General features: G+C 41.8%; 1 protein-coding gene across 2 annotated transcripts in view; it reads right to left on the reverse strand.

Annotated features, from left to right (window-relative positions):
* Window positions 1-11,240, reverse strand: part of ldb2a (LIM domain binding 2a) — a 164,041-nt gene extending 152,801 nt beyond the window's left edge. For both annotated transcript variants that reach the window (XM_084332198.1, XM_084332197.1), the window contains exon 1: window positions 11,094-11,240. In XM_084332198.1, the coding sequence (XP_084188324.1) occupies window positions 11,094-11,225 (132 nt within the window). In that variant the 5' untranslated portion in view covers window positions 11,226-11,240. The remainder of the gene's footprint in view (window positions 1-11,093) is intronic.
* Between the last annotated feature and the right edge of the window lie 5,651 nt (window positions 11,241-16,891).

Raw genomic sequence — 16,891 nt, forward strand, 5'->3', positions numbered from 1 at the left:
GTAGGTGTGTTACGATCTCACAAAATGATATTGAAATTCTCGAGAACTGAACTTTCGAAAATGATTTCAGTCAAAATCGCTGCCGGCCATTGAAAGTGGAGGTAGAATTCTAAGATAGAATTCTGAGGAAAAATAACATTCCCAAAACACCTTAACGCCTGAGGGTTGAGTTGTGAAGCATAGTTGCTTGCCTTTGATCCGATTAAGGCCGCTTGGTCCTCGCTGATGGAGAGGTGCAACAAACACTATTTGTTCATTTTGAAGGCCCTTATTGGTAAGCTACCTCCTTGTATGTATCATTATTGGAATTTTGGTACCTATGGCACCTGTTCTAGTGACTGGTCCTTAAGGTCCCCAAGAGTTTGCTTGGAACAGGGTAAATCTGCATTTGGCTATGATGCCTCTATGGAATTAACTCCAACAGTCCTTAAAGCTTGAGATTATCCCAGCTATTGCAGAGTTTAAAACCTTGATCTCCAACCTTTGTCAATCAAGTTGTACGTGATTGTTATCCTTACTTGTCTTATTGTTGTGATTTGATATGCTGTGTGATTTTATTAGCCTTTTTTTTTTTTGCTTAACTCTGTATGTACACTCAACGTGACTGTAAATGAGGGAAACCTCAGTTGCCTTTTGAGTTTAAATAAAGGTTTGAAATTAAATGAAAATTAAGACCAGAGAGGATAAGGCTATGCACTGACTGGAAGAAAGCACCAGGTTAAGTGCCAATAATGTTGATTCCTACAGTGATTTCAAAACAAGTGCACCGCTGAATCACAGTTTAAGTATAACCATTGTATGATTGAGCACAGACTCTACCATTACAACAATAACACTCTGTAATGTCCATTCCCTAATGAGTCTTTAAGTATCCGGCTAAGTTAATATTTGAAGATTAAGAAAGAAGAAATAGCAGACCAGCATCAAAAAGCTGATCAACACCAGCTGATGAAACATAAAGAAACCGCCACACAACCATTTTGCTCCGACTTATCAGATCAGTGTCCACAGATCTCTGCTCTGGTCAGTACCCGGCGTCTCCATCGTTAAGAGGATCATAGAGAGAGTAGACAATCAAACTGGAGAGAGAGAGAGAGAAACAACAGGACGTAGATGGACTATAGGTCCTCCTGTCTTATCTGTTATCTGTGCAACACTGTACCCTGGAAGGAACTATGGGAAAGTGGCAGGAAAAAGGTGGGTCCATTGTCCCGGCATCCTGGCTCGCCCCTCTGCTACGCTATTGTTTGACCATAAGCCTTTTCTTTCCTCTCCATATGATTATGTGGGAACATCCTCCCCCTGATAGGATCAGAATGGACAGATTTAACCACCTGTCCAGGAGAATCAGTGCCATTAAAAATTAAAATGATATAGAGGCAAGGCAATAGTTTTCGAGTGAGAATTCTCAATCTGAAAATGGTGACTGTAATGTAATGTGATATCGTGATCAATTAGTAACAAAGTAACATTGGCCAAGCCACGATGACTAATCTATTAGTATAAAAAAAGAAAGTGTGATATAGTGAGTGATATATTACAATAGATGATAAGGAATATACTGTAGGTGTTTGATAACAAGACATTACTGAATAATATTTGTAGGTACATTACATTTAAAGGGGTGTCTGAAATGCAGTGCCCTAGGACAGTTTGTTCTGTGCTAATGAGCACTAAGTAATGAGAGAAGTTTCCCCAGCCTCTTAATCTGTAATGCCACATTAATGCACAGCTCCAAAGAGAATGAATGGGAGAAAATAAAGGTACATTTCATGAACTGCCCTGGGAGAGAGGTGTTCGTGTTCACAAATGCTTACTGGAGCGTCAATCAGTCCACTCTTAAGTTGAGCTGTATTGCGATTAATTGTGGTACTGTGTCAAAGTCAATGGGTAGTACTAGAGCATGACAACACAGTAACACTGACATTGTTAACTCTTTCTCTGCCAACAACAATTAAACTCGTTATTGGCCGCCAATCGTTGAACGCCAATGAGTATACTCGTTATTTGATCGTTATTTCTTTTATTCGCTATTTCCATTCATTATCTATCCAGGGAGCCTGGTGTTATCATAGGGAATGAGTCTGAGATTGCAAAAGTCCAATACCACCGCCTGGTAGGATGCGGCCGGTATTGCACTTCCTTTGAAACTCTGTATATTGGGCTGTGTGTCGATTATATTGGTCCGGGCGGACTTTTCTAATAACCAGAACCTAGGGCTTCACCCGATCGCATTGAATCGTTTTCGGGACCCCCGATTCATTATGCTGTGGTGGGTTATGTTGTGGGCCAAATGGACATACGATTACCAGATGGCAATCAAATAATTGGAATATTCTTTTTGGAATTCCACCGGCCACAGGTAAGAGCATTGAGGGAGCCTGTGTTATCATTGGGAATGAGTCTGAGTTCACAAACGTCCAATACCGCCGCCTGCCGCCTTGCGGCCAGTATTGCACATCCTTTGAAACCCTCTGGCTTGGGCTGTGTGTGTCGATCTAAAAAGTCCGGTCCGGGTTTTCCTTGTCGGGCAGGACAAGCGTTTATAACACATGGATTGAGAAGAATCAAGCACTCCCGGTTCATGTTCTTTGGTGGATTATGTTGGCAACGCGATCGACATCAATACTTGGAATGGCGATCAGATCATTGGAATATTCTGGTAAAGGCTACATATGGTATCAATCTTGCGTTGATCGAAGAATCCCTTCCCCGCGATCCGAACGTATGTGTGTAATGTGTGTGTGTAACGTATTCCGTTGGTGACGAGTGAAGCATAGAAACCCCCCCCGCCCTTTCATGCATTCATGATGAAACATAATACCGATAATATAGCGTTGATTTCAGATTGATTGTTGATACAGGTGAGAAACGCCACGTTTTTAGTGAAATGCACTAAACGCTGCAGCGTTTTCTGGGATTAGACAGGAATACTCTAAAACTATACTCATATTCACCACGGTATAAAACGGGAATGTATGGATGAAACATTTATTTCTTTTTCACAAATTGAACGATAGATACTCGATGTCAAATGGGCAATAGTTTTATATCCATAGCTATAATATAAAATATAGTTTGAGCCATGCAAACACCACCATGTATCCCTATTCTTTAAAGCTGTGGCCTTCTTACCACACGGTAAACAGCGACCTCTGGCGCTGATTGAGTTAAGGGTTCATATTATAATCAAACATGTTATTATTGTACATTAGTCATTTACCAATCCTGACATTATGAATCTCTTACCGACCTAATTTTACCGATATATAACAATATAAGATAAGATATTCCTTTATTGATCCCCTTGGGGAAATTCAGGCATCAGCATGGGTGAGGGGGGAGGGGAGGTACAGGTAGTAGAAGACATTATACAGGTCATAGAATTATAGTACAGTGGAGAAGTAAAAATGTTAATTATATGTTAGGTGTGGTGGAACCAAACTCATCAATTAGGTCATAAACGGATAGTCATGATCAATATAGGTTTAATAGTGAAAGCACATAATAGGTAAATGTAGGTTAAATGAGCTTGGGCTAAGAGGAGTGCTCTCATCGTGGCCAGCTGGGAGACACTGAGGGAAAGAAGGGGCTCATTTCCCAAAATGTTGGCGTGTTCTTTTTGGGGAAACCGAAAATGATTCCTCCACATGGGTGTTCCTCCTGGCTGTTTCTGTCTGAACAACCAATTGCACAGTGAAAGACAAACATGTTGGCAGACAAAGTCTCATGGCCAGTACAGAGAGACTCAAAAGAAGCTTCTATCCCCAAGGCCACCAGGATGCTCAATGACTCTATGCAACACTAACCCATCCATTCTACATTCATTGCACACGCATCCACATGCACACACTCACTTTAAGACAAACACTCAACTTTAACATTCAATTTAGACTCTAAACACTTTTTTAACACTACACCATATTTTATCTTTTTATTGCTTAATTTTATTACTTTAAAATATTTTCACTACATCCCTACCTCAATTTGGCACTGGTACTTTTTTTTTTATTGTGGTTTAATTTCTGAAGATGGAGGGTAATGTGATAATGTAGCGTTACTGTGATATGGATTGTATTCCACCTTTTATTTTATTATCTGTCCGTTATTGTCTGTCCATTAATATTGCACCGAAAACAACCAAATCAAATTCCTTGTATGTGAAAACTACTTGGCAATAAAGACCTTTCTGATTCTGATTTCAGGTTATACTCCTGAGCCCACTGAACCCATTTCCATGTATGTACCTACATGACCATAGTGGAGTCACTTTGACTCCAAACAGTTCCCACTGAACCCCACGTCCACTCTGCACTGGTTTTGATGCTTGGTTCATCAGGGACGTCAGCTTTGCTAGATATCTTTCTTTTTTTGCAAATAGAATTACATTAAAATTTTTTTTTTTACTATTTGGGTTTCCTTTTTTCCCCTCTAACAGGTAGATGATCAAGATGGTTTAGTTGCATCAGAGAGAGAGAGAGAGAGAGAGAGAGAGAGAGAGAGAGAGAGAGAGAGAGAGAGAGAGAGAGAGAGAGAGAGAGAGAGAGAGAGAGAGAGAGAGAGAGAGCAAGAGAGCGATGGAGTGATAGAGCGAGAGAGCGAGAGAGAGAGAGAGAGAGAGAGAGCACTGCGGTGTGCAATAACTGTCAATTAATATTAGCCAATGCCAGGGCTAAACCTGGATCAAGTCTGAAAAAGTTTCTTTCAATGCAAATCTCCACTAAAAGCAATGTCTTGGTCTCAGGCTTAGACTAATCCCTGTCAGCTCTCAATGATCTACAGCTCCATTCCAATCTGACCTCCTTCATCCTAAACCTATTCATGCAGATCTGACACATATTACTGATGATAACAGATCCACTTTGCCCCTGACAGGGAATGTGGAATTTTTCCAAAATGAACACTCCAACCCATTCAGGTCTTCCATTGCGCCTGCCAATGAGAGGGGTATGGGGTCATTTAGAGTGATGAGAGCATCAGACCATCTACAATACTTACCACAGATACTAGTGTACATTGAGGTGAGCCTGCCAATCTCTGTTACCTACTGCATGTCAAACTGCCCACCTCGGGAGTAGAGGTGTATCTTTTGAACTCGCACCGCTGTCTCCTAAGCCGAGCCCTTTGGATATCCCCACCCGGTATTATTATGGCACCTCCAATAAAAATGCTTTTGTTTACATTTTCTCTCTCTCTCTCTCTGCCCCTCTTCCTTCTCTGTTATAGTTTTGCTTACAGCATTATGCTGCGTCCTGCCGCTCTCCCGCTGAATATTAACGACTCCTATGCTAATGGTTTTACACCGGCTGAGGTCGACCAGGCTCCTCCTCTGAATGTTAATCCACCGCCTCATTTGCATACGCTTAAGTGTCAAATTCCCCCACAAATCATTGCAGCGGTCTCTGTGCACTGAGGCCAGTGCCCCGAGCGACAGCACAGAAACAATGTGGCCACATCGTGCACATAGCATCAAATCCAAATCAAAGCCTGTTTAGATTGCCAGGTCACAGTGGGTTCACTGTATGTAAAATGAAGGTAATAGGATAGCGGGCAGCCTTGTGTAGAAATGCTTCCTGTCAGGTAATGGGTATGAATAGGCCAGGTAACAAGGTTGGAATAGAATCACAGCTAACAAGTAGTGTTTAAGCTACAGTACAGTTGTCAGTTCAGAGGTGAACGCTGATTCCAGATTAACACAGGCACACATTATCACAATTCTAAACAGAAGCTACTTAGGGTTGTAAGACAGCAGGTTCACAATGTACCGGTAGCTTGTGCTTTTGTTGTAGGCGCCATTCATACTAGTGAGAAATGTCGTCCTTTTCCAATCCGTGGTGAGTCTCTTCTTATCCCGGACTCAAGAACCATGACTCCAGCTCCTAACAGCGCGCCAGTCGGATGCGCTACAGATCCGGCCAATTCAAAAGGGTGCTCTTGAATAAGACAACAGACGGTATTTCTACTGGAGGATTGAGTTTAACCAACCTCTTCGAATTCTGTTACTCTTCTCCAAAAAGTGGTGTAATATGGGGGCTTAGGCAGTGACCTGGGAAGAACTACTCAGGAGAGAATGACATGTAAATCAGCGACTCATTTTAGCTGCATATCCCGCCAACAAATACACCCATAAAGTATAGTAAGAGCTGCTCTGTCCTTAACATAATCCTGGCATGACATCAGACATCTTTGTTGTTGATCTAACTGCCACATGATTGGCAACCTAGAAATCACATACACTGTTTTCTATGTTCAAAACGTCATCAGAACCCAAGAACAGAACGAGATGGACATTGCATCCTTCATGATACGGTTGGTTGGTCTTCTCTAGCAGAGAGGCACAACATTGGCTACTGGTTATTTTCAAGGCCCTTATTGGTAAGATACCTTCTTTATGTCGCAACATTGCTGGAATGGAATTGTAGAACCCATGTGATCCATTCTAGTGACTGGCTAGTTCTTAAGGTCCCTATGTTTCCTTGGAACATGGCAAATCTGCATTTTCCTTTGATGCCCCTATAGCTCATGGAATGACCTCCAACACCCTCTAAAGATAGAGATGTTCCCCTCTGTTGCAGAGTTCAGGACCTTGATCTCTAACCTCGTTCCGTCTTGACATGTTGTTGTGACTTCATATGCTGCTGTTTATGATGTATTTTCTGTATGTAACTCGTTGTCTGTAAATGAGGGACACCTCAGTGCCTCACAAATATATATATATATAATATTTTGTTATTAAATGAATGTTGAGATGCCATGATTCAACACCTGTTCATATGATCACTGAAAGGCAAATTCGTATTAGTTGTATTCCAAAATTCTGAATCAAATTGACTAAACTGCTATGTTTAAAAACAATGTCTCAAATCTGTTCGTTGCCAGTATTTTTAGCAAAAAAACAACAAAAAAACAACAGGAAATAGATCGACAACAGCTGCTACTGTAGGCGGCAAATGCTGATGAAATATTCAAGAAAATGTCCAACAGGGCTATTCAGCTATTTTCTCTTTATGGGATCCAGATTATTTTCCCCCCAGAAACATTTCAAACTTCCTGTTTTGGAACAACAGTGGCCTGACCCTGCAGTGATACTGACACGGCCTTGTTCAAAATGTGCACTGAATTTAAAAGCCATTCTACAGCGAGAGGAACGGGGAGGCTGCGTTTTCCTTTTCTTCTGTGCCTCTATGATAAAAAAAAAAATGAATGGAATGACCCTTAAGGCATGTGTCCTCATCCAGGTATACAGTAGTTGACCAGCCTTGCTCTACAGGAAGTAAACAGATTCACTATTGCCACATAGTATTGTGAAGGACTTTCACTGTTTGAAGTGATTCCCCCCCCTTCAAAAATGTTTTCTTTATATACTGGATATATATATATATATATACATTTTACAGGTGGAATAGTTGTTTAACATAGCATAATTACAAACTTGCTTAAAAGCATGAACTGCTCATACAGCACGTCTTGCCTGCGTTACAAACGTAGGCATTTAGTCTCCTGCAGTAAAGACGTTTCTTCTGCCTCATTATGTTCACCACCTGCTTTCTAATCCAACAATAACTACACGAGAAAAGAGACGACGTGTCATGTGGTGTCGGTGTCACAAGAAGACAAAGATACTCTAATCTAATTGTAATTTGCCATTCAGTCTGAGATGAAGGGTATAATGTGAGGCTGTGTGCTGTGCTTACGAGTTTGTGCGTGAGAGACAAGCGCTGTGTTGGTTTATCCACGCGTGTTGAGTGGTGCACATAAATGCATGTTTGTCAGCCCATGCAGTTTGTGTATGAATGCATACATGCATCTGTGTCTGCATTTTTACTGTGAACGCAACGCAATTGGGTGCATGTGTGTTCACGAGTGCATGTGTGTGTGTGTGTGCATGCATGAATGTGTGTTCGTGTGTTTTCATGTGTACACGTGCGTGTGCGTAATCATGTGAGCTTGCACATGTGCCTGTGTGTTGGTGTATGTGTGTGTGCGTGTATATATGTGTATGTGTGTGTGTGTGTGTATGTGTGTGTGTGTATGTGAGAGTGTATGTGCGTGCGTGCACGTGTGTGTGTATATATGTGTATGTGTGTGTGTGTGCGTGTATGTGTGTGTATATATATGTGTACATGTGTGTGTGTGTGTGTGTGTATGTGCATGCGTGTGTGTGTATGTGCGTGCGTGTGTGTGTGTATAAGTGTGTGTGTGTATGTATATGTATATGCGTGTGTGTGTGTGTGTGTGTGTGTGTGTGTGTGTGTGTGTGTGTGTGTGTGTGTGTGTGTGTGTGTGTGTGTGTGTGTGTTGTGTGTGTGTGTGTGTGTGTGTGTGTGTGTGTGTGTCCTGTGCACAAGAGTGCATGTGTGTGTGTTGATCGTACAGTGAAGAGTTGCCGTCTGGCTGGGTGAAGTACAGGAGTTGAGGTCTGCTGGGGCTCGGGCCGGTCTGCATGAATAATGCATCACGCTGTGCCATTGCATCTCTCAGCAACGTTGCCTTGGACTTCTTAAAGTTGCAACTCCTCCTCAAGAAAGTCAGCATCTTCCAGCTGCCAAACAATGACTCACAGATCTGAGCGTTTAGAGACTCATCAGTCTCTCAATGTGATTTCCAAAACAAAGACTTAACACTCCAGTAGGTCATACTAATACAGAAAATAAAACGGTATTTCCTATTGATTTGATGTATTTGATGCTACGTTATAAATAATAACGCTTCTTGTGTATTTTTTATACAGCTACCACCACAACTGAGAGACAGTAGGGAAACAGGTCAGGCTGTTATATGATATTGATGCTGTCGCTGATGGTTTAAAAAGTTACGTTTCAAGTTGAAACAACAACAACAGTTCGATTGAACGTTGGATGTGTTTTCTCACTAAAAGCGAATACCATTAGGACCAAAACGTAGGTCCAGTTAGGACATGATCAGGAACTGCAATGAGAACTGGACGTCTCAGGTGAACTTTTCATCTGCAGATACACATATTAATGATCATTGAACAGATGCTGAAGACAGAAGCTTATATATTATACAGTTATAGTTCAGTATGGATGACACTGTAGCCTATACCTACTGATGCAATTCAGAACAAAGTTTAGACGTGCTGCTGCATTGTGCGAAAACAATGAATCACAAGATAAAGTCATATTATTCATTTCATTTTACAAACAGAACCCAACTGAGTCATGTGGTAATTTTGGCAGCTATTTTCATTTTAGTTTTAGTCTTAGTCATGTGTCAAGTGCTCCTTTTTCGTTTTCATCATATTTAGTCATCTTCATTTATTTTTCGTTTAGTCAGTAAATGTCTGAGCATTTTAGTCTTAGTCAGTTTTTGTCTAAATTTTGACTTTTTTGTTTTAGTCTAAATTTTGTCGACGAAAACGGTTGACATTTTTGTCTATTTTTAGTTAATGTACTAAAATATTATATATATATATAATATATATATAATAAATTATAAAACTTTTTTTTCTTTTCTTTTTTACAGCTACTGTTTTATATATACTGTTTTTTTTAGTAATAACTAGAAAGTAATGGTATTTATTCAACAACAGGTGATTGTATAGATTAGTATTATCATTAAATGACAACTATGCTCAACTATGCTTCACCCACGGAAAGGTTGTTGGCACATTGGTTCCACACGGACATTATACGTTGTTGCACTTGCTTCCAGAAGGCTCCGTTTAGGTTAGCTAGTAGCAGAGGCTCTGTTGTGATTTTTAATGCACAATAAATATTCAACATTCTCTTTTGAGACTCCGCCTCAGACTCTTATAATTTGGCACTAAAAGCTAAACATTGTCACCGGTATGGCTGTCCGCAACATGTCATTAATTGTGTGTGAGAGGTCGATCAGTTAGCCACATTAGCGTGAGCTAGGTTAGCCACTAGTTAACGCGAGCTAGATGGAAATACAAACAATGTAACGTTACTGGTGAAAAAGTGATTTACCTTGGAATACTCCTTTGCCAACTTGCTGTACTTTGCTTGCAGCTGGATTATGAATAGTCCCAACTTTAGCCAAGGTAACGTTAACCTAAAACTAGCTTTTCAAATAGCTCTCCAGCTAATGCTAATAACAGAGCTCCCTGTCACACTGCTCTATCGGGACGATGGCATTAAGAAAAGTTATAATTATTTTGTCTCGTCTTGTTTTAGTCAACAATATCAACATACATGAAGAGAAATTTCGTCCTGGTTTTTGTAAATTACATTTCTGTGTCCTCAGTTGTGGTCAACGATATTTAATAAACTATTTAGTCTCGTTAGCGTCACATGGTCTTCAATAACGTGACGTCACGTCTCGTTGTCGTCATGAAAAAAACCTTCGTTGACGAACATCTTTCGTCATCATTTTAGTTGACAAAATTAACACTGTGAGCAACTCTCACTTTCTACACTAATAGATCTCGCCTAGGGAATCGACTTAAGTATGATGTACTGTACAGTATGTAAGCTGCAACACAAACTCAACCTTAAACACGTCCAAAGTAAGCATAGTAACATCACTTTTCCTTCACAGGCCTGTCAATTGTTTTAAACAGTTTCCAAGGACACATATATAGGCAAATAGGCTACATGTAAATATATGCAAATTCTTACATGTGTTAGTATTTTTTTTTTTTAAAGAAGCCTGAACCCCTTTAGACTTAGGAGGAGTGTAGTGATACTTCTTCATACATTTTTTTCTCTCTCTCTCTCTCTCTCTCTCTCTCTCTCTCTCTCTCTCTCTCTCTCTCTCTCTCTCTCTCTCTCTCTCTCTCTCTCTCTCTCTGTGGTGTGTTTTATACCTACACATTGTATAACTGACTGACACAACATGCCTAATATGAACAAGGGGTGGTACAGTAGGCTACTAATAGACTGAAGACCATTTAGCCCACTTTAACCCCTGGAATGTTTGGCACGTGGGCAATGATCACACATCTGTATCCCTAATTGTCGAACCCTCTCCCCCGACTGGAGCGCCTCGCCAACTCGTGCTGCTGCAACAACACCCACTCCCAAAACAACTATACCTCAGCCAGCAACGGGACCATCGCCTGTTTGGTTTCCTCCTGGACGCTGACCGTTATTATTAAGTCAACTCACCTCCGTGCGCGACTGTAGTCGCTTGTTCATCTCATAGATCCGATACTCGGGCTGGACCATGTAGGGCGAGTGTCTCCTGTAGAAGGGTCCGAACGGGGACGAGTAGAACGGGTCGTGGGTTGGGTTCGACATGGTGACTCCTTATTGCCGCGGTTACGACGAGATGCACGGAGCGCGATATCAACATCCAGCGGGAGCGCAGCGCACATGGAGTGCGATGCTCAGCCAGGAGGACACTGTGGTGGAACCAGCCGCTATCAAGGCTGAGCTTCTCACTCTGCAAGTTGGGTAGTTCGCAGCTCTAGAGGTGGTGATGGTGGAGGAGGAGGAGGAGGGGGGGGGGGGGGGGGTGGGGGGTGGTGGAGGATGGGATGGAGGAGGGGGTTGGGGAGGGGAGGGGGGGGGGGGGGTATGAAAGCTGCATGGTTTCACTAAAAAGTCGCGTCCTGTTTCTGCCCGTCTTGTGGATGTGTGGACCCCAGTTCAAGGCATGCATGCAAAGTTCAAGTAAGGCCTATTTAGTAATCAAGTCAAACTATTGTTGTCTCATCAACTCTATTGTATTGAAACAAATAGGCTGAATCGAATAGTCAAATCAATAATTCCAGTAGTTGAACATACTAAAAAACACACCAAACAGAGCACCTTTTAGGCTTTTACATTGACCACGACTATATTTTTGTGTAAAAGTCTAGCATCCAATCAGATAATTGCAAACCAACTATCAATTATAATTATGTAACTGGGAAAACAAGACAATAGTTTTCGAGATTGCATTAATATCCAAGAAACTGTCCTTTTCATAGAGCTTTATGTTTTATTTATTGATTGTATTGCTTCAGTCAATGCTCCTTTTGGTTTAAAAGGGACTACCCAGTCATGAAGTGATTGTGCTTGTCTGGCACATTATTGCCCTGTAGTTATCAAGTTGACCAGAATGTCAATAACCATAAATAACATTAACAGTCAGTTGATTGTTTATTATGTGGAAAGGTTAGCTGGGGATGCTTTGAGGCACATTCACACTGCAGTGAGAGCTGCGATTTTACACTGAATATTAGGATCATTATAGCATAGAAAAAAGAAAAAAAAAACATTAAATATCTCATTGAACTCGTATTGAAACACCGAACCAAATAAGTCAACAATGATGCGTCTTACTGCAAAGCCAATGCAGAACATGTTTTGTACTAATATGTTGTAATCTGAATATAATTTGAATACAAATCCTCAAGTGAGTTTCTCAACTGGCTGCCATCTAATTCCTTGCGTCCAATGGCTGAGCAGGGGGGAGCATGTGCATGTATGTATTGGAGGGGGGGGGGGGGGGGGCATAATTTGATTTCTCAAAGTAATTGGGGATGGAGCAACAGCATGGCAGTACTGCAGCAAAATATTAGCTCCATGTGCAGCGAGCATGTAGTAATAAGTGGGATATGTACAGTGGCAGCACCTATACGAAAGCACTGTTCTGCCCAGAGACCACACTGATGGGTTCATTGCCGCTTGCATTCGGGTTTAACAAATAATATATGTTCGCTATACATTTATTCTGTTTAGACTATTTACAGTAAACTCTTGTTTCAAATGGCACCATAGAGATTCTACCATAGACAGAGTTTAGCATGTATGTGTGGGTGTAGGATACAATGGTTTCCTTTACTTGTTTACAAGCAGCTTTTCTCTGATATATTGCAAGGTTGAACTTGTCTTCATTATGTCGTGTGGTGATGCAATATAAAATGCCAAAGATTAGGCTTGTACTTCACACTAACCACAGGAGAACACAAATGAATAGGCTACACACTCCAGACCACGTCGTAACATTGCAACCAAATATCACATTAATGATAGGAATTTAATGAGCAAGCATTTACGAAGTCAGATTTATAATCCAAAATGGCTGAACGGGAGAGGCAGTCTGAATGGAGCCAGATAGAGGTTGTAATCCAAATGCCTGAGGCATACGGTCGGGTAATTAAAAAAAAAGTTTGAAAAATCTATTAATAAACCTTTAATTAAAAACTAATTTTTTTTAATATCTCAAGACCTTTTCAATTGACATTTTTTAACAGGATTTGGTTGCTTGCCTAAAGCGCTTACCACTCAGGAGTTTCTGTGCTACAGTACACTGAACTGAGTGACAGATTTCACTACTATCTTGTGTAATTTCTACAGATGATAATAACTGTTGCCTGCATGTCTGACTACACAGGGCATTTAAGCCTCTTGTATTATTTATTAAATACTGTGAATTGGTAAAAAAAAAAAAAAAAAGACGAAGGGATATGAATGCTTCTGTTGGAAAGTAGCAAGGTGAGGAAGCCAAAACACTTTGTGGATGAGAATGGAAATGGGTCAGGGCACATATAGACAGTCTCCGTCTTTGCTGGGTTCCCTCTTGGTGTTACTATGGTAACATACCCTATCTCTCTATACCTACCTACCTACCTAGCGCACAAAGTGTACACTGTGGCAGCCTTGACACAGGTTTAGCACCTGAACGCACCAACGCCACTCATGTTCTGAATGAATACTTTTCAGCTCAGGAACGTTTTCTTTTTCATTCTTGTATCCTGATGAATGATGTATAACATACAAACATCGTTTTTTTTTGTGGCGTACTGTTGATTGTTTCGAATGGGTCGTTGACGTGTTCAAAAGCCTAATTGGCGGTTTGAGTCTTCCTAATATCTGCAGAGTTAGATAATTTTTGTTGGGGGGGGGAGACTCAGAGAAGCGCAGATGACTTGACAATATCTGATAACAGGACTTCTACCGTAGATACATCAAAATCCTATCAGATTCTATCTGATGCACAGGGCGTACTGACAAGACCACCGATAAATCATACCGTTGTTTTGTTTGGGAGTTGCCTAAAGCAATGTAAAGATCTTACTTGACTAGTTCAGACCAGTTTTGGACACTGTCTGTATGGGGAAAACTTGAAAACTAGGATGAGAAACACTGGGAAAAATATGTCTCCTGTTTGAAGCACACGGCTGTTTTTCCAAATATGGATGAAATATACCCCGGATGCCAGTGCAGCGGGTTCTATGGAGGAATCTCATTAGCATCGTAATAGCTTGCAGGCTCATTTGCATTTTGCCGTGAGTGATTTTTTCTTCTCCTTCTCTTCCCTCCTCGCTGCTGGATGGAATAATAAAGAAAAAAGAAAGAAAAAAAAATAACTAAAACTTTGAAGCACCATAATTTTTATTTATTTCATTATTTAAGTTAAACAAATTGTAATTGAAAAACACTTTTCAATTATGGTATTTCCTCATACCGGTGACAAATGAGTCTTGCAGTCATGTCAAGCAATTATGGGAAGACACACAACACCACAAAGTAATATTTGCACATGGAAGATGAATTAGTCTAAATAGATTAGAGCGGCGAGATCAGACTTTTGGGTCGATTTCAAAAATAGCTTGTGTGTATTTCACTGAGGTGAAACAGAGAGGTCCGTGGTAAAGATCTACTTCAGCACTCGATATCAAGGGCCCTGTCGCGGATGTGGAGTGGTTATGACATAAAGTGATTATGGTTGTCATCGCTGATATGCTGGAGGCTATACTTGGATGCTAAGGTTTCCCCAATGTAAGCACACAACGGAATATGATAATGGCGATGACGATGATGACGATGATGATGATGATGATGCTGATGGTGATCGAAGATGGATGACGTTAACAATGACGTAACAATGGTGGTTCCACACAGTTCCGATAAAATGCTTTACTACATTATTTGAAGCTGTTTTTCAATCTTCGAATTTAGTAGCATGGTCTGATATTTTACGTATGAATACTGACCACGTTATTCATCTGGTGCATCCTGGTTGTATGACGATAGACTGCTGCTTTTCTATTATGATCTGAATGTTCAGATTTTTCTTTTTTCATGCAGTCTTATTGAGTTTTAGCACCATAGCAATTCAGCTAGCAAAGAGTTAATATTTTCAACCAGTTCTGCCTCTGACACGCACACACACACACCCTAACACACACATACACACACACACCCTAGCACACACACACACACACCCTAGCACACACACACACAACATAACACGCACACACACACACAACCTAACACACACACACACATCCCCACAACCCATCACCCTTGATCACACTCAGACACATGCACACTCACATTCAGACACACATGTGTACACACGCACGTTCGTGCGCGCACACACATACACACCACACACGCACACACACACACACACACACAAACCCATAACTCCCAGCACACCCCACCTCCTCCGCATCCCCTCCCCCCTCCCCACCACCACAACCACCGTACTCTCTCTCTCTCCGCTCTCCCCTACCCCCACTCCCTCCTCCACCCCTCCTCCTCTTCCATCCTCCATCTCTACCCACCACCCTCTTCACCCCTCCTCCTCCTCCCCCCCCACCACCACCACCGTCTCCTCACTCCATCTCCTCCCTCCAAACCCCCCCCCCCCCCCCCCCCCCATCCATCCAACCCCCCCCCCCCCCCCCCCAGGTCAGTTAATAAGCGAGCCTGAGCTGGGAGCCTGAGCCTGGCTGTCTGGAGGACATGCAGAGCGATGTCTCCTGGGAATTGGCTCATGCAGAAACGCAGCTCCGCTGAGAGAATGGAATTTTACCCTCGCTAGACTCCCAGTCACAGCGCTCAGCAGGAAACCTCTGAGAGACACACACAGGCGCGCGAGGGCACATAGAGACACACACACACATACACACAAACATGCACCCAGACGTACACACACACACACACACGCGCGCACACACACACACACACACGCGCACACACACACACACACACACACACACACACACACACACACACACACACACACACACACACACAGACATATAAGTCCCAAGGGTGTGTTTCCTGAGACATCCCCTCATTCCCTTAAGTGAAGTGACCAATACCTTAGAACAACTCTTATTTTCCCCCTGAATCATCAAGAGGCCATCATTAAGCTAATGGCAACGCGCTACTCTTCAGGGATGCGGGATGATAGTCCATCTAACGCGCTGCATCTGTTTCATTCGCTCGCAAATGTAAACACAAGCGCTTATGAACGTACAGGGGCACGACCCGGTACACTGCGACTAATGAATTGCTCTGTATCTCTAAAATTGCCGCTTTTCCACGCACTTCTGCCTCAAGTTGAGGTGTTGAGAAAGTCCCTTTATTCTCCCCAAACCCACAGCTCCATCTATTGGCCTCCTCTGTTAGCAGTGGGAGTGTAGGGAACCACACCAGGCTCCCGTGGAGAGGGAAGACGATAGCAGGGTGAACTGAGTCCGCAGAGACCAGGCGGTCAAAATTGTCCAAATTGTCAGAGAAAAGGAAAGCATTTGCTTCAAATTGAATGCATTTTTACAAGTATATTTATGGTGTGAAAACTCTGTATATCAAAAAGCAGGGTAGCCGGACCAGCACTCTCAGTTTCAATGTTTTTAATGGCAGCCTGAATATATAGCAGACATGTTTCGGACAATGTCCTTCTTCAGTGATATGGCTGTGAAAACTCTAAAATGCCTCTATTGCAGCACTGATATCTCCTTCTTTGGTCCCTATTTTGTATTATTATTATTGTTTATTTACCATTGGTTTGAATCTAACAAAGTTGGGTACAAAGTTAGGTACAATGCAATCAAATGCAGACAATGAGGTTGTTTTTTTAGGACAGTGTACTGGTAGCATGGGTCTGGTGAATCATAACCAGAGATGATTCACGCCTCGGAGACCGCTGTACTTACGGAGCAAAATTAAACAATACGGAC

This window comes from Notolepis coatsorum, assembly GCF_963971535.1.
Source record: "Notolepis coatsorum genome assembly, chromosome: 16".
Taxonomy (NCBI): domain Eukaryota; kingdom Metazoa; phylum Chordata; class Actinopteri; order Aulopiformes; family Paralepididae; genus Notolepis; species Notolepis coatsorum.